The sequence below is a fragment of the Pleurodeles waltl genome, chromosome 2_1 (assembly GCF_031143425.1).
Source record: "Pleurodeles waltl isolate 20211129_DDA chromosome 2_1, aPleWal1.hap1.20221129, whole genome shotgun sequence".
Lineage (NCBI taxonomy): Eukaryota > Metazoa > Chordata > Amphibia > Caudata > Salamandridae > Pleurodeles > Pleurodeles waltl.
Genome location: NC_090438.1, coordinates 586,873,516 through 586,896,772, shown reverse-complemented (window position 1 = coordinate 586,896,772; position 23,257 = coordinate 586,873,516). Strand labels below are relative to the sequence as shown.

Sequence of the window (23,257 nt, the reverse complement as noted above, 5' to 3'; positions counted from 1 at the left end):
TCTTTCTATTTGGCCTTTCCTCCTCAAACATTCTCCTTTATTGATCTCACCTACATGTATCTATCAGATGTAGAATGTCGGATGTCTAAGTTACTCTTGTGGCTTGTTATTTATGCAAATACTGCTATTAAATAAACTTTAAAAAATAATTGGAGGTATCAGAAACTCTGTGGGCTTTATAAGTGCCCTTGCCTGCTGTTGAATCAGTATCCAGCTTTGAGAAGAAGCTGAAGCAAGCAATAATCAAGACCATTGGCAGCCCAGGTGTAGGACTGCCTTCTATAGCTATCATAATCTGCTATGCAACACAAGGATTTTGTGCACACTAAAATAAATAGTAACTGTTGGAGCACCCCACCTGCCACATAATTTGGAGCTAGTCAATTTTCCCCTTCTTTTAATAAACCATCCTCAAACATACAGTTCCGCCACTAGTCACAACTCAGATGGCATGATAATTACCTTAGCTCTAAAATGCAAAGAACCTCCTGTGTGTTTTATACATTGAGGAAGTGTTTTAAATGAGTCATCCGCTTGAAAGCTTCCTCTATAACCAGGATCATGTGTTTTTTGCTGAAAGCTTGCAATAGATTTTTGGGGAAACACCTGACTTGCACTTGAGTGGGTGACTAAAAAATGATAGAAATGTAGGTGCCTAAACCATATGTGCAGGAGCCGGTGGGGTTTATTTTGCTAGCTGAACTGCTTAGTAGCTGCAGAACCCATTTGGGAGTCTTAACTAAATAGCTGTAGTGATTTAGGATTGAGGAATTAAAAGTAATCCGCAGTATGTCATTTAAGATGGGAATGAGAGAGCGGAAGTAAAAAGGAGCGCATTCCAAACATACCCAGCTTTGAATCAACGAGGCCGCGTATGATGGTGACTGCAGAACGGACCATCCGGTCGTATGGTTTTGCTATCAAAGTATTTCCATACAGCAGAGCTCAACGCGGGTCATTAGCAAAAATATGGATTTTTTTCCTGCTCAAGGAATGCCAGTCCGACCCACATTTAGCCGGACGAAGCCTACAGCTCTGCGTGGTCAAAACCATATAAAATAGCTCCTGGCCGAAGTGCCTGACCATCCTTTCTGCTTGAATCTCCCATCCATTGGGAAAAAGAGACATCTGCGAAGCTTCTGGCCGCGTATCAGCTTATAACAGCTGTAATAACCACTGATATTAAGAGGCAGGTGTGAATGGTGCCTTGATAAAAAGGCCCAACTAAGTGCGTTGTTGGTGTTGCAGACAATGACTCGTTCCGCACTTAATGGAAACAGCCCATGGTTAAGAGTTCATTTCGAGTTCAGAAAGAACCTCTTCACAAATCGCACCAATCCCAAAGGTCGAAAACTAAACCTAAGGAGGCTTCCTGCCAAATTTTACATACTCTAATCCTTGCGTTTCCGAGAGGAGGGATGATGGCTTAAAAACATATTACAAGGGGCCTGAATTACTCCATTGTTTGACATTCAGCTTGTAGGGTATGAATATACTTTTACACCTCTTGCTGGTCCACCTGGAGTAAGGGGCTCAGTTCTACCTTAAATATGTTATTTTTTACATCAATAGCATAATAAAACTGAACTCTACAGGAAAAGAGAGTAGTATTTCACTGTGAAGCACTAGCTCTGCTTTTCTGGAGAACAGACATCCGTGTTCAGGGCCTACTGTGTTTTAGCCCAAAATAGTTGCAGAAGAGCAAGAACGGGACAAGGGGACCCTCTAGGACCTGCCTGCCAAGGTGCCATGCCCTAAAAAGCATTCTGGTAGTGGAAGTGAGATTGAAAAACCACCCCACTCCCCAGTGACATCATAAGAAGAGAAGCAATAAGCAGGGACATGTTACTGGGAGTTGACTGACCAAATTAATTCCAGGAAAAGTTTGCAACAGGTTTATGAAATCCTACAAAATCTCTTTGGCAGGCATAAGAGTCGCACTGAGAAGCATAGGAGCTACAGCTGTAACCCTTATGAATATCCAAATAATGCCCGTGACGTCAGTTATTGTTCCACAAAATGCTATTAGACCACGCGTCCATGCAGGTTCCAGGGTGAAAGGGGTGCTGCATAAATGTTTCCATATCATCACTGTGGTTGCTACAGTGTCAAGAAATATCTCATGAGGAAGGTAAGAGGCTTGGGCTTAGATTCCCTATTGGAGGAAGGGGTACACATGTGGAGCTGCCCAGTTGTGCATTGTGCCTAGAGGCTTTATAATGCTGGGTAAATTGATGCAATGCTTTATATTTGCACAGTTTCAACTCTGTTTCAGAAAGCTCTGTGTAAAATGGAAAGGAGACACATCTGTTTCCTTCATTATTTATAGTAGAGGAAGAAGCAATGATGTAAAATGGATTGGACCCATCTTTGCCACAGTGCAAAAATTTCATAACATGGCCCACAGCTGGCCGCCGCCTCTTCCTACTTTTGATAAATATTAGACCCTCTCTATTCACATAACTAATAATTATTCAGGCTGCATTCAGTTGTGGGTCTGATTTAGAGCTTTTCAAATGGGTTACTCTGTCACAAATGCGATTGATGTCTCATCCACATAATTACAAATGCATTATATCCTAATGCACCTTTAATTAGGCGGACGGAATATCAGTCATGTTTGTGATGGAGTAACCTGTCCACAAAACTCTAAATCAGAACCTTTGTATTACACAACTATCTGTGCAAAATCTTAGTAAGTAGCCCCCATGGGTATTATATGTGTGGCAATAGACGCCCTAGGAATTCAGTCACAAACTGCATGAGCATAATTGCTGCTTGGATGAAAAACAACTGTCTCCAGCTCAACACAGGCAAAACTGAAGTCCTTACCTTCAGCAATTATCACTTCCCTTTGGACGCCTCTCGGTGGTCCTCCTAACTTGGCGTTCACCCATCCCCGTGGACCATTCTAAGAACGCCGGGATCATTCTAGATACCAACCTCTCCATGAGCAAAGAGATCAATACCATTGTCTCATTATGCTTCCACATCCTGCAGATGCTACTCAAGATTTTCTAGTTGATTCCACTTAACTCTAGACTCTTATCACAAGTATACTTGATTACAGAAATATTCTCTACTTTGGAATCCCATCCCATGTTCTACACCAACTCCAAACTACTCAGAACATCACTGCCAGACTCATCCTGAACATCCCACGAAATAAACACACCTCTCTAGACCTCAACAATCTTCGCTGGCTCCCATTCCAGGAAAGATGTAAGTTCAAGCTTCTCACCCATGACAACAAGACTCTCCACAACACTGGTCCATAGTATGTCAACCACCACCTCAACCTCTACCAACCCTCCAGACACCTTAGATTTGCATCCCAGGCAAGAGCACATCTCCCTCATTTCATGATGACCAGAAGAGGAGGACACTCCTTCTCATACCTCTTAGAATGACCTGGAACGATCTCAAACAACACCTCAGAACCCCCCTCCCTCATAGACTTCAGAAGAGATCTCAAGACATTGCTCTTCTAAGCGAAACTGAATTGATCTCATCCTAAGCCCTGAGGCCTGCCCCACTCAGTGCCTGGAAACCGTTATGGGTGATTAGACACGCTCTACAAATCCACATAACATAACAAACCCTGGTGATCCCAAGTAGTTTCCACAGTGCCACCCAGTATTTAGATGATAGTTTCCAGTCATTCTAACACTCACAGGACCAGATGTATTGGTGGTTTTACGTGTTATCCTTCTCCCATGGAACACAGTGAGGTATATAAGGTCAAGTATTCTGTGGCTAGTATTTGAAGAAAAGGATGTCAATTAGAGGCTGCCAACAGTGCCTAGTTTCTAAAAGAATAAGTGCCAGGGCCCAAAGTTTAGTCCAGAAACCATGTATGGTGCTATTTAATGTTTGGGTTGCTCATACCAAGGCTACATGACCTTGATTCCACCTGATGCATCTTTCATTAATCAAAAGATACTCCTTGCTCTTTGTCTCTCTTTTTCGGGTTCTTATTCATCCCTGCTATCTCTCTTTGTCACTGCTTTTCTATCTTTCTCTTCCTCCTAATTGACCTCCTTTATGTAAATCTCTTTCATTCTGATTCCAAATCTGCTGAGAAAAAGATAAGTGCCAGTCCCTAAAAATAAGTGCTTTTGGGTCGCAACAGCAACCACCAACTCAACTTAAGCACCAGTCACCAATTTTCTTAACTTGAAAACTTGTCACCCCAAGTGTTCTTCACCTGTGAAATAATTAATTTTCTTATTAACTTTACACTTATTCAAGGGTTTGTATACTCTTCCTATGACTTCATCAGGATCAAACGCAATGTGACATAGGTTCCTGTGATGTCACCAGGCTCGAATTGTACCTGATGCCACTTCCTGTGATGCCATCGTAATTCAGAAGGCATTTGAAGTTTCAATTCACAATGATTTTGGTGAAAGGAAGTCAGTGGCTGGTTGCAGTATCTGTCATTATACAAGATGTATCTGTATCTGCTTTTGACACTGTGACCATAGGATCAAGATTAGAAGCACGAGAGTAAGAAAACCGAATGCAAACATTTCAAACATGATATGGGAGCAGGATTGGAACAAAGGCGACAATAAGTGGCACAACGCGTTGGAAAACAGATGACTAGAAGAATTGTCTAAGCATCCTTGTCCTCAAGATCCTTGATCTTGTGCAACTCTACTGAGAAGTTGAAAAGTAAGGCAGAAATACTTAAATATAATCTCAAATTCGGCCACCTGACCTATGTCCCCGATAGAGTGAATACATGAGAAAAAAGGTGGTCTGGGAGGTGGCATATTAGGACTAATTCAGCAATGCAAAAGGTCCTTCAGTTTGGCTACAGTAATGCAAAGCTGCAGCGTAAGATGAGAGGCTCAGTCCTGTCCTAAAGTAATTAACTGAAATATAAATCTTACCATGTAGAAACAATCAATAGTACAATGATAAAGTAATCTTTGCCACAGCGATCCCTTCCATCCTTTTCGTTAAAAAAAATTTTTTTTACACTTCACTGAGACGTTCTTTTCTAAGAAAACAAGAATATCCAGTTACCCGTGAGTACTCTTGCTCTGAAAGAACACATGCGCATAATGAGCTGGTGGTGATACTGTAGACAATTTGCACAGGAAGATTAATGCTTATAAGATGAAAATTCCGTCTGAATGGTGATGTAATGGGCGGCCAGGGAGGAAAATGGTAACACAATATGCTAACATGTCCTATGAAGATAATTTATTTCCATTCTAAAATGGCTTTGCCTGTAAGTGTCAGATGAAATGAATCTTCTGAATGCAATGGTCTGAGAGATTTCAGTCCCAGCAATGGGTGTGTTTTGCCCAGTAAAGAAAGGGCAGTTTTGATTGTGCCTACGGCATCTGCCCCGACGTGAGGGGGCTGATGATCCTTCAGTTCCTGTAAAGGAAATTGATAAAATAATCCACTGGTGGAGTTAACTTTATCATGCCACCCCTGTGGTGGAGGAAGATTCCACCCTCCAAGGTACTATATAGTGAGGGTTATAATTGCCGTGTAAGTCTGAATGTGATCCTCTCTGAGGCCAAACTGCACAAACGTTTGCAACAGTACATACCCTGAAGCAATCCACATTGTACGATTTTTACCTGTTTTGGAAATAGAAAGGGAAGACATATTATTTGCTGTTTAATTAGTGAAATAAATGTATATGCGACGGCAAAAGTAGAGCAAATTGATATTGCTCTAATTTTGCTTTTAGCCCCAAAGGGAATGAATGAAAACATTTTGTTTTCCTTTTCTAGTGGGAATGCCAGAAGTTAATTGAAGCACAATCACATTACTCCACGGTGCAAATTCGCTCTACATAATTTTAACCCCATTTTGTAATGTAAACCTAATAGAATGGCAAAATTATTAATCAAGAATGGACTCTTTCACTTGTTCTAACATGTTTCCAGTCTATTTTCCCTGTTCCTACTCTATTGCCTAAAGAAATGTATAGGGGGCATGCCTGACATCATGGCCTCCAGGACGTGAGCTCCGGCCAGCCAGGCGGTAAAATCCAGAAAAATCCTGCAAACATCCTGCGTGATCCTGTCGCTTTGACCTTAAAATGGAACAATCAAAGGGAGCAGCACCCACAGACCGATAAATGGAGCCACGGGACTGAGTCTGGGACATGTGGCCTGGAGTGACCTGCGTGGCAGGAAGCCCAGACCGGAGTTGAGCTGCCACGGCTTTAGAGGCAGGAGCCGCACCGTGGGACTGATCAGCTTTATCCAGTGAGGCCCAGCCTGGTAGCTTTTGGTGCACTGCCTTCCTTTTACTGCGGTGCCCGGATTCTCAAACCCTCTGGCTGCCACATCGATCACAAGTAACAGTGAGCATAGCACCTGAGAGCCGGGGTGGGGGGGTGGCCGGCAGAAAAGCTTCAAAGAAGGGGAGACCACTGCCAGAGCGAGTTGGTGCCGTGTCCTGAGAATCTCCAGTGACACCTGAGATCGGAGACTAGGGCCGAGCAGGGGTTAGAGTGACAGCACATAGGGGCGATGGAGTCGAGGACATATAGAGGCCAGGGGGCACAGAGTGGTACCTCTGGACTCCAGCACTGGATTAACTGTGGGGGCACCACAATATACAGACTCATGTTCCCTCACCTCTGACTCTGCGGGTGAGCTGCACGCTTGCTGATCCTGTTGCCTGTGGTCTATGCTGTTGCGGGGGCCCTACGCGTGGTGTATGAGCCCTATTACTTTGACTAAGCGGGCGGGGCAGCTGAGGTGCGCTTGCTGTAGGCTCGGCGGCCTGGGCTCTGCTACTGGTTTCTGTGCATTGTCACTGAGGTCCTCATCTCCTTGCTATTATTGTCACCCATTGCTGTGAATCTAACTCAGTCCTGCCTGTGGAGCTAAAGTCATTGGGCTTGATTGGCTGACATTCCTGGGAAACTACCGGGCCTTGGAGTGCCCCAGTGACTCACTGATAATGCTTGCTCACTGCAATCTAACAGGCAGTATGGGGAAGGATAAGTTGGCGCGCTTGCACACCTCAAAACCATCACACAATGTACAACGTCGTGCCAGCCATCACAGAAAATAACAAGGCAAGTCGGGCCCCCGGAGGAGGAAGACCAGCTTGAGGTTGGAGCGGAACCCACAAGGGAAGAGATATTAGCTGCAATACATGGCACCTGCACTGCCTTAGAACAACGTATTGACTCTGTGTCAATTGATGTTAGTCTTCTGCGCACTGACCTTCAAAGAGTGGCAGAGAAAGTCACAACAGCGGAGACAAACATCAAAAATTTGCAGGGTGAGGTCTCCACACTGAAAAGCCAGACGGTGGAGGTGAAGGCAGCGGCAGCCGCACTGGAGAGATGGGCAAAGGATGCAGAGGACCACTCTCGTCGTAATAATGTCGAGCTGCTAGGCTTCCCAGAAAGAACGGAAGGGTCCTCTGTGGAGTAATTAGTCGAAAATTGGGTGCGGACTGTCCTCAAACCTCCAGGCCTTTCCAGTCTGTTCGCAATTGAAAGGGCGCACAGAGAGCTGGTGCCTCCCCCCCGGCCTGGGGCACCATTATGGACTATCATCGTGAAAATATTGAACTATCGGGACCAGGACTGCCTCCTGCGGGCAGCAAGGGAGGAAGAGATTATTCAATATGAAAATTGCAAGATCGCCAATTATCCTGATTACACAAAACAGGTCCAAGAATGCCGCAAGTCCTTTCTCGCTGTGAAACAAAAGCTCAGAGCACTGCATCTACGCTATTGGCTCCTTTATCCAGTGCGGTTGAAAGTTATCCTACATGAGAAGGCTCATTTTTTTTTATAAACCAGAGGAAGTATGCGAATGGCTGGAGGTCAGAGACATTTCCACTATAAGTGGCCCAGATGGCCCCGTAAAGAAGTCTTGGGGCATGTGCACTGCAGGGGGGGGTCTCCCCGTTTAGGTACAAAGAATAGAAATATTACTCCTCTTGGATCACAACCAGTGCAAATTGGGGAGGATGAAGCCATGGATCTTACCACAGAGTCTAGACAGTCTGGTGAGGGGACCACCCCCTATGCAAGCAACCATAGAGGGCTCGCCCTTACTAAATTCCAGTATACCAATGGATGTAATACCAGATACTTTGGCAGACTGTGATGGGTTACAGTAATAGTCCCTTTATTCCTCTGCGCTTGTTGGGGTTCCTGATTCTGAAACGGTGGGGAACCACTCAATGGGGTGGGCCACCGATGTTGGACAGCTAAAATCTAATTGTGTCCCACCCAACTGGTTAGGGAACTTGTCCTCTACCCAGTGTCAAATTTGGCAGGGTCCAAGGAAGCCCTACTGACTCCCGCCGGTTGATACGGTAATATGCTGGGGGGGTATAATCTTTCACTTGACTAATACATGTTGACAGAGTGTATGAATCGCCTGGCTGGTGGAGCTCAGTAGGTATTGGTTGGACATTGTTGGACCTGGGGGGGTGCGTTCTTGGTGCACACAGGGTTTGAGCTACAATAGTCTTGCAGTTACACATTGTTTGCCCGCGGGTGGGAGGTTGAAGGTTTGCAAATGCTGGGTACAGTTCTGTCTATGTTGTTCTCATTACCAAAGCTGGGTAGGGGCACTGTCGGGAGAGGATGTGTGGGCGACACATACTAAAAACAACACCTAGATGAGGCGTACTGATTACAAGTTCCTCACCTGGAATGTCCATGGCCTGGCAACTTACGTAAAGCGGTATAGAGTTCTGTCCCTACTTAAAAGGCACCATATTGATATTGCATGCCTTCAGGAAATCACCTTGATGGTGCTGGGGTATCCAAGCTAGCACATAAATGGAGGGGACAGTTATAACGCTCTTCCTACTCTACATAGTGGGGTAAGCTGGATTGGGTTGCACCAGGGGTCCCATTTTCCCTCACTTTTATGGAGGCTGACATTAATGGCAGATATGTTTTTTTGCAGGGCACACTAGACGGAATGGTGGTATCTTTGCTGAGTACTTACGCTTCCAATACGGACAATTCAGTCTTTTTTTATACCATGCAGAATTTTCTCACTCCCACCACTGATATGCCTATATTTTGGTTGGGAGATCACAATTGTGTTCTGGATCCCTGGCATGACCAGTCACCTCCAAGATAAGGGATGAAACCAGCTATGTCTAAAGCCCTCACCGAAGTGATGCACAATCTGGACTTAAGGGATGTGTGGATAATGTCCCATCCCCAAAGTAGGATATATACTTGTCACTCCCCTACACACAACACCTTCAGTACGCTGGATAGAATACTGGTAGGTTGACCGCACCTGCTAGAGGATCTAGAAATTACATATTTGGCCGCCTACTTGTCTGACCATTTCCTGGTAGTCTATTACGTGATCTGGGAGATGACTCACACTATGGGAAGACATGAAGGATGCCTTCAGACATTCTGGAAGATACACTGTAACGGGAAACACTGGGTAAAGTACTAGGTGAGTACATGGAAGGAAATTTGGGGTCTTCCTCTACAAGATCCATAGAATGGGAAGCTTTAAAGGCAGTCATGAGGGGTGCATGTATGGGCCTGCAGTGTGGAGTACGACAGCAGTTGCAAACTGACATTCAGAAGGAGCCAGCAGCCCTTACAGCATTGCAGAGCACTTCAATGGATGCCCCGGACTCTCAGGAGTGGGAGATCCAAAGTCGTAGAAGATTGGGTGACCTCTGGGACCGATTAGATAAGTATACACTGGGAACGTTTCAGCAGGGACTCCATTGAGAGGGGGATTAGTCCAGCAAGTTGTTGGTCTGGATTCTGCGTAGAGAGCAACTCCTGCTGCCTATTAATTGCCTGGTTAACCCATACGGCGACATGGTCACATCTAGGATGGGCATAATGTGTACATTACAACAGCATCTACAAAAGGTCTATACGGCAGAGCCACAGAAGAATAGGCTTGGATATGCCCCTTACGTGATGGCTGCAGATCTGCGAAGACTGGCTCCAGTCTTGGCCGAACAATTAGATGGTCAACTCACTCTGGACGAGATTCGGGAGGCATTGCAGACACTGCCACGTTCTAAGGCTCCGGGGGGTGATGGCTTCCCACCCGAATATTACCAGACCTATTCTGAACTCCTGGCTCCGCGACTATTGGAGGTTCTGCAGGAGGCGTTCGAGCTAGGCAGGTTGCCGCAGTCTATGAGGGATGGGGAAATATGTATGCTTCTTAAGCTGGGTGGAGATACCACTAACCCAGCAGCTTACAGACCACTCACAATTATTAATACTGATACAAAAATACTCTGCAAGGCCTTTGCTATGCGTCTCGCAAGACACATGCCCACACTGGTACATGAACACCAATGTGGCTTTATCCCCGGCCGCAGTACTAATCTGAATTTGCACAGATTGACACATGTGATACATGAGGTCTGATACTGACAGGATGAATTGGCCCTGGTGGCCATTGAACTGGAGAAGGCATTTGACACGCTGGAGTAGGGCTATCTGCTGGAGGTGTTGCGTGTCTCCTTGTAAGCGGACAATACTTTATTCTATTTGTCCTCCCCTAGGGAGGCTGTCCCGGCTCTTCTGCACATTCTGGAAATGTTTGGTGCCATATTGGGACTGCGTTTGAATAAATCTAAGTCACTGGTGTTCTTGCTAATGGGGTTGGCCTCCAGGTTAGTACCTGGAAAAAGTAATTGAGGGCCTAAAAAAAAGTAATCACATTTTGGAACACGTTGCCACTTTCACTAATGGGCCAGCTGGCGATCGCTAAGAGACTCCTTCTTTCCAGGTGTCTATACACACTGCAGAGCTCACTGACTATTATCCCACAGAGGTTTTTCTGACAATTATACTCTATTCTTGTCTCATTATTATGGGTCAGTAAAAGGCCTAAGGTTGCCTTGTCAATCCTAACAAGGCAATATGAACAGGGTGGATTGGAAGCTCTGAGGTTGGATTTGTATTATTTTGCAGCACATATTCAACATGCTGCATGCTGGCTGGACCCGGCCGAGAACTGGGAAAAACGCCGTCTGAATGGTGTGGTGGATGTAGAAAAGCTGCCAGAATTACTGATGGAGGGACAGAACGTGGAGTAAATGGCCTCATATTTAGTGAGACTAACGGCAACACTTTGGCATAGGTTTATAGACATTGCTCTTAAGTGTGTTCCCTTCCATCATGAGCTCCCGGTGTGGATTCTTAAACCAGTCTGTCACATGATGATCAATGTGTGCTTTCAGCAATGGTGTGAGTGCGGCTGTGAGTTGCTGGATGACATATACCAAAATGAAAGGTTCCTCTCTTTTGAGGAGGCTTGGGATGCCTTCTCGCTGGGGTGGGGTCAATTCCTGCAATGTGAAGGGCTGGCTGGTGTTGCACGTGAAACGTGAATAACTTTTCCTGGTGCACCCAAAGAAACACACACACTGGGTGTCCTCCTTAACTGTGGCGCAGATGGTCACCTGATCTCTTTACTATATAAAGCCATGCGCTCAGATGTTGTGGGCCTGCCGCTGCCGGCACGAGTGGCATGGAATTGAGACTTTGCTGCCCCGCTGCTAGAGAGTGACTGGGCAAGAGTAAATGCTCTTACACAAACAGTGTCTTGTAATTCCCGTTTTAAATCAGTCCCTTATAACTTCCTTCATAGAACATATGCTATTCCCAGTGGGCTACGGAGGATCTCTGTAGCTCGGTCTGACTCTTGCCCAGGGTGGGGTTGTGGGGCGGCAGACTTTTTGCATCTGGCTTGGAACTGCAGGTCAGTACGGGGCTTCTGGGTGTAAGTTGCTACAGAAATACAAAGGGTGGTGGGTTTGAAGGTTGATCAGATGCCCCAAAGCTGTCTCCTTGGTAATCTACCTCATCCAAAGCGTAGGAAGATGGAATACAAGTTTTTGCATCTCTCATTGGTGTTAGCAAAACGCAGGACTGTCATAACGTTGATGGGCCGTAAGTGCCTGGTATAACCGCTGGAAAGCAGATATTATGGAATTGGCAGTAGCAGAAGAAATGCATATGAAAAAAAATCGACATGATGACAAGGCCCCCAAAGGCATAGCTGACTGGAAAGAGATATGTGCAGTATTCACGGATCTGGACTTGACCCTAACCTCCTCGGATAGTGAGGATGAAGATTCGGGGTACTTGCGGGGGTAAATGCGGGGATATAGAATGTGGGGATACGGAGATGTCCTCCTAATCCTTTGAGTGGGGGGGCGAATATTGATGCCTTTTCTAAAGACGCGGGGAAGTTTGGGGGAGGGTGGACATGGACATGAAACTGCTATGATGTTGTTTTCTATTGTATAATGGAATCGACAGTGTTTGCCTCCTTCTGTATGTGCTACCGTACGACGCAGCTGTATGTTCTTGGTTAAAACATAAATAAAGTTTTTAAAAAAATGTTTTGGTGTCAAATGGAAAGGAGAAACATCCGTTTCACAAGCAGGAACCGTGGTGCAAAATGGATTTGACCCATGTTTGCCCAGAGCAAAAATTTCATAACATGGCACCTAGGCCCGTGCTGTCTCTTCTTTTTCTATTCATGTGACTAAAAATTGTTTGAGGTGAGCTCGCTTTTCACTTCACTTTTGAGTTATATAGACATATGAAGAAATGCATATTAATCATGTTTACAAACAAAATTAAGTTTGCATATTTTTTTCATAAAAATACTTTTGATCTCAATGTCTCACAAACATTAAGAAATCTTTATTTTCACAAATATGACCCTGAGTACACCACTGTCACAGATCATTTTGCATTTTCATAGGCTCAATTAGAGCCTTTGAAATGTGTGTGTTTTGTAGTATCTAACGCACCCCCACCAGGGAAGAATGTAGATCACAAGCCTTGATTGTTGTAGACATGAATGACCTCTTGAGTGTCTTGAAGTCAGTTATCTATACATATAATAAAGGCAACGGTGTGTCACGAATCCTCAACTTTCTAGGGTTAGTCAAACCTCCAGACAGCAACAGTATTGCTAAAGAGCCCCTGTAAAGGCAAGGTGAACTTAAACAAGAGGTTTGTCCATTTCTCTGATTTTGGTAGAATGTGCCCCCCCTTTGCTGCAACATAAACCTGTGGCTCTGATCTCAGTCGCAGCTCACGGCGAAGTAAAGGGATGTGACAGCGCTTTAGGACAAAACAAAGGAAAACATTAAATTAATAAAAAAGTACCTGACTGCCTGCCGCCATGCCACTCTTCTGGCTCCACTTGCAGGCACAGGCTCCTAGCCTGCCCTACGGCCTGGCAGCATGAAAGCAGCATTAGGATTGGCCGGAGTGCCCTGGCTTTGCACTCTCAGGCAGACTGGGAGCCTGCGCCTTCTGTCTACAACCCGGCAACCCAGTGCCGGGTTGGAGAATAGCTCATTGCACATGTGTATTTGGCCAGCCCGAGATGGCTGGCCAAACACTCATGCACACTGAAGGAAGTGCACAGCACTCCCCCTCCATCCCTATCATCCCTATGACCCACCCCTTTAAAAATAAAACGATAATAAGCACTGTTTATTATCATTTTATATTTGAAGATTTGCAGCTGCTGGTGGGGGCGCTCCTCCGCCATAGAGGAGGAGCCGCCGCTGTCTGATCTGCCAACTAGAAAACTGAGTGCCAACCCGTCAGAAGCAGAGCTGAACAATTATGTTGTCAAACACTTCCTCTGGTTTCCAGGTGTGTGAAGATTTGTCAGACCAAACTGTAAACTCTGTAAGAGATTCGATGCTATGCCCCCTATACCCTACGAGATGTTTACTTCAAGATGAGGTGCCAGAAAAAGCAAATGCGCTTTGTGTTGATTTCAACAGCTTTTGATGAGAGTACAAATGAGTGGGCCATATGTATTTGTCCTCATTATCTATAGAAAGCAAATATAAACATTCTTTAAAAGACTGTATTCAACTGAGAGAAACTAATTAAGTCTTGTCCTGAGAACTTGACCTCACTCAGTACCCCAGCGCACCGGAAACCACCTCAGACAGACTTGACCTCCAAAAAGAACTACAAAGAATGGCTTGGAAGAAGTCACCACATCAATCCAATTGCCCTTCACATCATTTCTGACATGGCCCCACTGTATTCCAGCACACACATACCAATATGAACAGAACCTAGCTCCATGGCAGATTTTACAGTAACATGAGCGATACCATGAGCTCTCCCACCAATGTGCACACATTGATTTATAATTCTCAACACACTTTTTCCTCCATTCACAAATCAACCAATGGGTGACAAAATCTAGTTGCAAGTGAGAGGGGAGCAAAGGGATTGATTGAATGGTGTGTAACGAATGCACACTATAATTCGCATTGCTCAGTTTGATAAGACAGAATGGCAAAACCTTGTTCTATTTTGTATAATGTCATGATCCACCTGTACTGTGAATTAAATATATTTACTCTAACTAAAATACAATTACGATTGTGTTAAAAAAAACAATCCAATGACCTTGAATCCACTTTCAGCCTACAGCAACACCTGCTCCTGGCTGGGGCATTTTTATCATCGCTAGAGCTCTTCACCATGAGCCTTTATCAAGTTAACTCTTAGGTTGGCAAAACATCATGATGCTTGTCTATGACAAGCGTCTGCTTTGGAGAACTTAACTCTAAAAGGACATCATCAGAACTTTAGTTCTATCCCACAGTTTTGTAACAGTTGAGCCCTCTGTTCCAACACGGCCTTCCCATCTACTGTTTCTAGTTTTTCTTACCATTTTTGAGGGGCTCAGTATAAATATGCCACTGTGTTTTCTAGCGAGGGAAGCTGTTTAGCAATTTATTTATTTATTTATTTATTGTTTAATTCATTTATTTGTTTATTTTTTAATGGAAGCACATACGAACAAAAATTTGACATAACATCTCAAAGACACAGAAAACACATCAGGTTCTCAGTGTAGACTTAACTGGGTAACGCCTGTGCAGCCAAATAAGAATAAGTTGTCATATGGGCGATGCCTACTTGAATTACCAGCAGCACATTTCACAGTGTACCATATATAAAAGACCCGTGTTAAGGACCTTGTGGCAGACAGCGGGATTTCAACTTGGCTAAGTCAGAAGAGAGCCAGGCTTCTAAGAAATGTAAATCTTCTAAGCCCCTGCTGAAAAGCAGCATGCTGTGTAGCCTCATTTCTTCACTTTCACAGACTTTTGCATTCTCCAGCAAAAAATTATTGAGATTGTACGTTTCCCGATCCAATCGCTATCGTTCAGTTGCAGTCAAATTGTTTAAAGAGCTGGCCTTAACAATGTGCTCCAGCCAGAACCACCCCCAAACTTGAGAAAAGTGCTCAAACGTTTCCTAATTTAATGATGGATTCCTGCCTAATTTGCTCCCTTTCTCGTCCTTTAGTTTTTTCTTTATCCCTCAGCAACAAGACAGTGTTTCAGGATGGGCGCCTGTGCATTACAAATATCTTTAAAAAAAAAAGAAAACTCAGTGGGTGGCTCCACACCTGGCTTCTCTGCATTCACTATGTCATTAGTGTACAATTCCCTTTGCTGTCATCCTCCCCCCCAGTAGAAACTGCTGCAAATACTTTAACAACCAAAGGATAATAAACCACGTTTATTATCCTTTCGTTCTTAAAGGGGCGGGGCATTGGGGATGACAAGCACTGAGGGGAGTGCACTGTGCGCTCCCCTCAGTGTGCATGTGTGTTTGGCCGTCTGTCTCGGGCCGGCCAAACACACATGCGCACTTGGCTCTCTCCAGCCTGGCACTGTGTAACCGAGATGGAGAGAGCAGGCACAAAGGCTCCCAGTCTGCCTGGGAGCGCCCTGGCAGAATGCTAACAGCCAATCCTAACGCTGCTCTGAACAGAATTGCCTGCTACTTAGGAGATGGAGGAGCAGAGACACGGCATGCAGGTACGTTTTGTTAAATTTATTTTTTAATTTTATTAATATTGACACCATGCCTCCCCAAGTGCCACCCCATCCTCTGAAACCCCCATGAGCCACAACTGGATTTTGGCCTCCATTTACTAAATATAAGATGATTGATAATAAGACAGTGAACATTTACTTTTTCGAATACAATGCATATTGCATGTTAATCTTCATACTTCATTGTAGTGTAATCTGCACTGAGGAGGCCATTGCCTGTCAAAAACAGAAAGAGCATGACAAACTCACAAACTCTTTTTGGATGCACATTACTAACCTGAGGAACTTTTAGGTCACACCATTGTGGGAATCTCTTTTTTATGACTAATAAATATTAAGGAATGAACCCAATGAATTACAAGATAAATATTTTACATCTCATTTAACCCTAATGGCATCAAGAACTTCAAAGCACATTTTTTGGTTGTGTAATATCTTCAGAATTTTTTGTAGACTATTGCCATCCTATCCCACTGTCTTCAGGGAGCTATACATTTTTGTTCACATATTGATGTACTGCAATCATGCGACTTATGAGGAGGAAGTACTCAAACAATTAAGTGGTGTGTCTATGGATCACGACAAAATATCGGAACAAAAAATATAGTGTGGACAGAATATCTTGTCAAAACATTTAAGTACTAAAATACTGAGATGCTAAGTGCAAAAAGGTAAATATAGATTTAATATTCTTAACTCCACATCTACGTACCTTGAATATATTTAAGTCTTTAAGTACATATATGTGGGGTTATGTATAGTAAATAGAGTAAAGCTTTACTTCCCTATCAAGACCTACCTTCATGATACTTTTGTCCTCAATATTCTTGACATCATATTTTATTCCATGATGTTTTCGGTTCTGATATTCTGTGTAAACACCGTGTCTATTTATCACTAAATATACAAGTGTTGGAAAGGCTCAGATATATACAGTGCCTACTCATGCTTTCAATAGCACAGAAAGAAGCACATTTGATGCAGTTGACGTTCGCATCTCATTTGGTATTGTTTGAGAACAAGAGGCAAGCTTGTACTGTGAATATTCTACATATGCTCAACATAGAAACTGAGTACCAAGATTGATCCATAAATATACTATTCAGTAGTCATTCAAGTGCAATATGAAGCAACAGCCATCATATTCAAAATAGAAACTTTCCAAGTCTTCTATATTTATAGCAATAAAGGTGTTTTCAAGCTTTTCCAATAACTGAGGTTATATAATTAATGTCTTAAACATTGAGTTAATAACTGACTGTCTACCTGAGGACACCTTAAAATGAAATGCAAAAACAAAATGTAGATACCTCAGTAAAGAAATGGTAGCTCCATTGCTAACAAGATGTTTTAACTACATATCCCATAGAGGTACTTCAGCAATCGTGTTATCAACTTGAGCAAGCATTATTGGCATTGGCGCAAGTAACCTTTACTAAGACCACTGGAGAGCCCTCAAACATTTTATAGACGTTAGCGTCTCATCTCAAACTCTATTATTTTTCCGAGTACCTGCACATTTTTATTAGTGCTTGTTGTTAACAGCTATATTAAAAATCACAAAAAATGGTCAATCCCACCAACAATGTCTCAGCCATTTTCTGAAGTTTAGGAAGTGCGATCAACTACAGAGGTGCAGTACTGGCTTTGTCCTGAAACATGGAGCATTAAACTTCAATCTTAATTTGGTTATCAAGATGCCATTTCCTGAGATTCAGAGGACACAAAGTTAAATATTTGTGATTGATCAGTAGAAATTGCCTGCACAAGCATTATCAAACCATACTATACTATATACATATACAATTCGATATTTTGAATCTTACCAATTACCTATTTCCATATTGTGCCTCAAATTATCCACTTTCAAAGCTTTAGCAGCAAGGCTGAACTTACCGATAAAATATAGCATAATCAACAGTAGAGTGACAGCTCTGAAAGTCCCATGTCTTCAGTTTCTGGCACTCTCTGTGTGCCCGGAGTTTCACTTTTACTGTTCCTTGGCATAATTCTAGGGCTGGCTTCCTCTGCGGGCGATTGCAAAACTCATTTGATTCTACACGCCAGGACTCAGCAAAATCATCAACATCAAATTTGAAATTTCCATCTCCACCAATCAGATCGTCTCTCTTGTGCCCATTATAGTTGCCACATAGGCCACATAGGTTGCCCTTCAAGTGCGGGGCTGCCATAACTTCCACAAAACTGTCTCCATCCCAAGATATCTCAAGTCCTATAAAAGAAGCGAGTACACCATTCTTAGTAGGCTTTATTAATACACTCAAAGGAAATAATCATTGTCTTTGATTGACTGAGCACACAAAACTTCAGGATCTTTCATTTGAAAGGTCTTCTACAAACGAATAACACAACAAAAACATTAGTAGACAGTTTTTCAATTTTGTTATGGAATTATGGAGTTTTTAGATTTTCTAATCATTGTATTTGTATGTACGTGTCAGTCACAATTTTCACAAAAGACGCATATTTAAACATAAATAAACATGAACATTTTTCTAAGAGAAGAGAGTTGAAATAATCCGTCAGGGGATGTTTTTGTTGTGCTATTATTCTATATTCCCAGTGGCAGGTAGGTGACAGTTTTTTTTATACCCTAACACACTTCATGACTAATGTTGGTCATTTTCCTTTTATTTAATGTACTTCTTTAAATACTCAAGACTAACCTCCATCCCAGGAGTAACCTATCAAGGGAGACTTCTGAGGGCAGCTGGTGCATCCTAGTGGTCCCTTTATATTGTAGTTTATTCCATTTCACTGAGTTATATTATACTTTTTATTATTATTTATTGACAATGGATATCCATTCCCTGCAAAGGCAGTGCTTATTTTGCTCACTCTATGTGCCTCTACTTGGAAAATAATTTACTATTGTGGTTTTACATAGACTTGCCACTTCCCATAGTAATTGGTGGATTTTTTGTAAGATTTCTTGTTTTTGTTTTTTCCTACCATAAACGCAAGTTATTACTGAAACTTTCATGATAACAACAACTCATTTCTGTCAGTCTGTGGTACGATCTTGTTGTTAATATTAGGCGAAATTTGCTTTCCCACAGGGAGATTATGAACAGAATAAGTGTCCCTCAATTAATCTCTCACAGGTCAGTCAACCAAATACAGTGCTTTCCTTGTAGGTTGCAGGGCCATTCTAACACTCCCATGATGTTGGTTGTGCCACAGACAGCTTCTAACATCTGCATTGTCAAAGAACATGCACTATCAGACAAAGCAGTGGCTCTGTTAGACCAAGTCTGTAAATTATATCCTCTTCTCTTTGATTTCCCGTGCATATTTAGTATTTCTGTGCTATCATATTTTGTTTCTTTTTAAATATGTGCTCTTAATTGTACACTTGGACGTTGCTCTCCCTGAGAATAGCATGTGCCTCTTTGTGCCCTAATGTTCTTCCAAAATAGACACAAAATGTGCATTCTTTTCTATGATTACCCCATTGTATACATTCAGTTCTCACTAGCTGCTATCCTATATCTGAGTTAATTAATTGGTCTAAAAATCTAGCTGTCTCTGTTGGTTTTCTTTTTTAAACTAATTTATCACTAATCACTGCTGTTTCCTACCACACATCCTAAGGACGTTGAAAGTCAGAGAGTTCTGTCACCAACTTGAAGGAACAAGGCTCTATGCCAAGTTCCTATAGGAGGTCCTGTCACTACCATAAATGTCTCTTTGTTAAGGGAATCCCCAAGGGAAAACTATGAAGAAAGAGATCTCAACCCACACATAACTCATATTACACAACTCAGGGAATCACAATGGCTTCGAACACACAAGTGTGCTCAACTTAAACTCCTCATACACACATTCAAGTGTCGAATAGTTACATCTCATCCATCAACCATCCAAACACCTCCGCTTCACAGGGGCCCTACTTGCCAACATCCTACACATACACAGAACCAGATCAAGAGGACAAGCGTTGTCTTGCATCACACCTAGAGCATGGAATGACCTCCATCTCCACATAGGAGTCTCCTCCTTGAATTCTGTGTGAAGCTGAAGACGTAGCTTTTCAATTAATCAACCTACTATAGGTAGGGATAAGCACACACCTACTCAGTGCCAGGATACCCTCGCCGATGATAGTGTGTTTTATAACATAACACAACAAAAGTCAGTTACTTCCTTAAACGGTTTTAGTGACAGTTAGATTTCTCCGGGCTTTGGCACAGATAATTTTGATATAACAGCCCAAATGTTAAAAGGTGCTACCCTAAAGTAGATGTGGCAGTTTCTTAGTAGAGGTGAGTAGTCATATCACAAACATTTCAGAGGCCGGTTTTAAATCTTTATTGTAGACATCCATGCATTAGAAGCATACTTACCTGTGCTAAACCTTTCACTAAAATCAGCACATTCTATCCTCCATTTTTGATCATTTCTATGGCAGCCTTCCTTCCATCTAGGGTCTTTAATGGTATACACTCCCAAGTGTCCCTTAAGGGCTCTCTGAGTAATTCAAATTAGATCACTCAAAGAACCATCATTAGTCACCCAGTGGGCATAATACCCAGTGAGTTTGTCTAATTTCAAGGTCAACCATAGCAAGTTATGGTAGTTGAACAAGGCTAACCTTGGAAAATCTGTCAGATGTGTGAATTTGCTACAGTCACAGGTGTAAATTAGAGGCAGGCTAAATGCGGTTGGCATTGTAAATCTGGTCAACGTCCTCTAGAAGTTTCAACTCTGGGTGTACATAAACATTTCACTTCCTGTTTCCAGACCTGTTTCGCCTCTAATCATGCACCTTCTTCAATTAAAAACAAGGGGATCAATAAGTATGAAAAAGACCCTCCACCCTCCGATCCCACAACTTTGGAGGGGCAATTGGGGAAGGGAAACTCTTTTCTGTGTGAAGAATATGAGTGTAAAACTAAATGTCAGTCGCATATCCATTCAAACTCTTCAACAGTGGATTTCGTGTTCTTCAAACCTTACCCGGGCGTATGGTTAGCACTGACAAATATAAGCTGGAGGAAAATTAAAAATATATATATATATTTCCCTTATATATATCTGTGACACTTGTGAATGAGTAAAAATGCAAAAGGAGTGCAGACCGTAGATGTACACCTACACTACTACAATGTTCATCCCCATTTCCTCATCATCTGTACCAGCGTTGCACCACATGTACATCATAATACTTCGCAGTGAATGCCAGCAAGTGACACGTTTGTCCTCAATGAACGTGGTTAGTGTTATAAAGAAATTATTTCACTAGAAGAAGAACACAAATTGCAGTATATCTCTGTTTGCGAAGCAGCTGTTATGTGCTTTGCTCAAGAAGTATGAGTAAAATTAGCATTAGAAAGAAGATGAGAGATCCTCATAAATTTAGGCAATCAGTCAAAGAGTAATGAAGAATCATAAACAGATGTGAATGCCATTGAAAGTGAAGACTAATTAGCCATTCTCCAACATATGAGGAATATTATTTTTCATTAGCAAAGGAAGTGAGGACAGCATCTGGGCATTGTTGCTGCTGTGGCAATGAGCAGCATACACAATAGTTAATGTACAGAGAAGAAGGCCATAAGGGCTAGCTTTCCCAAAGTAAACAGATTCATAAGCCATGACAAATGATCTGAATAAAAAAGTTTCACATGAAATTAGAATTGCGTCTTTCAATATACATACGAAACGTGAACAGGTGGAAGGGATTGGTCAGTGTGGTTGAAGAGCGATGTAAGGGTGGCTCGAGGTCAATGTACTGCAAAGTAAATCAACTAAGTATTCAATATGATCTAATTTGACTGAAATATACATAATTATAGATGGGTAAATACCAGTAGATGTTTTCCAGCCAAGGGTTTAAAATGACATAACAGACAGTAAAAGTGATGGTTAAATCAGTGGTGTCACATAGACAACGAGGTGAAAACTCTCTGCTATCAATACCTACACATTTCTAAAGTTGTGTTGTGTATGAGCATTATCCTGCAGGGTGACCACAAGGACTAGCAGTTCTGGGGAGAAGCATCATCTGTGAGCCATACACAATAAGGCTTTCTTTATCATCTGCGTGTGCCAAAACTTTCTTTTCCACTCTCATTTCATAACTAAATACCAGGCATCCGTCGTTGGCATGAGAAGGCAACATGGGACACATGGAGGAAATGCAGTGGGGCAAACTGACCAACAAGCCAGTGCAAGTTTCAACAGTCCTCCCCTGTCTACCTTGGACATCAGGTGCGTAGTGGAAAGATTCTGATATATACTCCAGAGAAGAGAGCTGGAGCAGATCTTGTCAAGCTCACTGCTACTGAAAAACAAATGCAATTGTGTGGGCCCTTTGAAGATTCAGGTGGTCATTCTGAGTTTGGCAAGCGTCGGAGGCCGCCTGCCAAACTCAACCCACTAACTGACCGCTAGTGCCACCAGGACACTGCCGGCCCTATTCCAAGTTCGCTGCAAGGCCGGCGGGCAGAAACTGTGTTTTCGCCCGCCGGCCCTGTGGTGAAGAGGGCCTTAACATTGTGGCGGTGCACTGGGTGCAGAAGCACCAATAGCGCATTTCACTGCCTGTAATTCGGGCAGTGAAATGTGTGACAGGGCTGTACATGGGGGCCCCTGCACTGCCCATGCCCCAGTCACCCCCATTCTGCCAGGTTTTACACAGCGGGGTAAACCGCTATGGAAAGGCTGGTGGATGGGGACACGTAATCCGGAGGGCATCACTGCTTGCAGCACTGCCCTGGCAGATTACAACCACTGGGACCGCCAGGCTGCAGGCTGACAGCAGCCTGGCGGTGTCGGCGGTTGGACCGCGGCAGCACAGCCTCAGTCAGAAAGTCTCAAGACCGCCAGACTCGGAATGACCCCCTCATTCTTTACTTGTTCCCCTTACAGTCTTTGTGGTTTTTCATTGGTCTGTCAGAGGACCCAATTATCATTTACACTCAATGAAGGCCAATCTCCCTATTAAAATGGACTGGTGCCTTAATGCAGTGATCTGGGACTTGAGGGACACCCACAGTGCACCCTTGTTACAGAGATTGTGGCTTTTGTCTTCTGTAACTGTTTGTGAGACTGGCAGTGACAGCAGCGTGATCTGATCTATCAAGGAGGAATAGGATTTTTTGCTTCTGACCATCAAAAGGTGATTCTTACTAGCCTCTGCAATGTACATTTTTCTGCCAGTCTTCCTTATCCAGATCTTTCACTTGCAGTTATTTGAGATGCACATGGATATTCTGTGTACATTTTATATGTGTCACAGCATGAGTGTGTGGACTGTGTGCATGAATGGCAAAGCACAATAGTAAGTCCTGTTTGGTTTATCTGTGATAGTGTGGCAATTAAGAATAGAGTCATGCTTTGTACACTGATATAGAGGCCTTTGTTGACC

At 43.2% G+C, this 23,257-nt stretch overlaps 1 protein-coding gene across 1 annotated transcript in view; it reads right to left on the bottom strand.

Moving 5' to 3' along the window:
* Nucleotides 1-23,257, bottom strand: part of BMPER (BMP binding endothelial regulator) — a 387,098-nt gene that overhangs the window by 74,290 nt on the left and 289,551 nt on the right. The window contains exon 13 of the mRNA XM_069215488.1: nt 17,761-18,097. Coding sequence (XP_069071589.1) covers nt 17,761-18,097 — 337 coding nt within the window. The remainder of the gene's footprint in view (nt 1-17,760; nt 18,098-23,257) is intronic.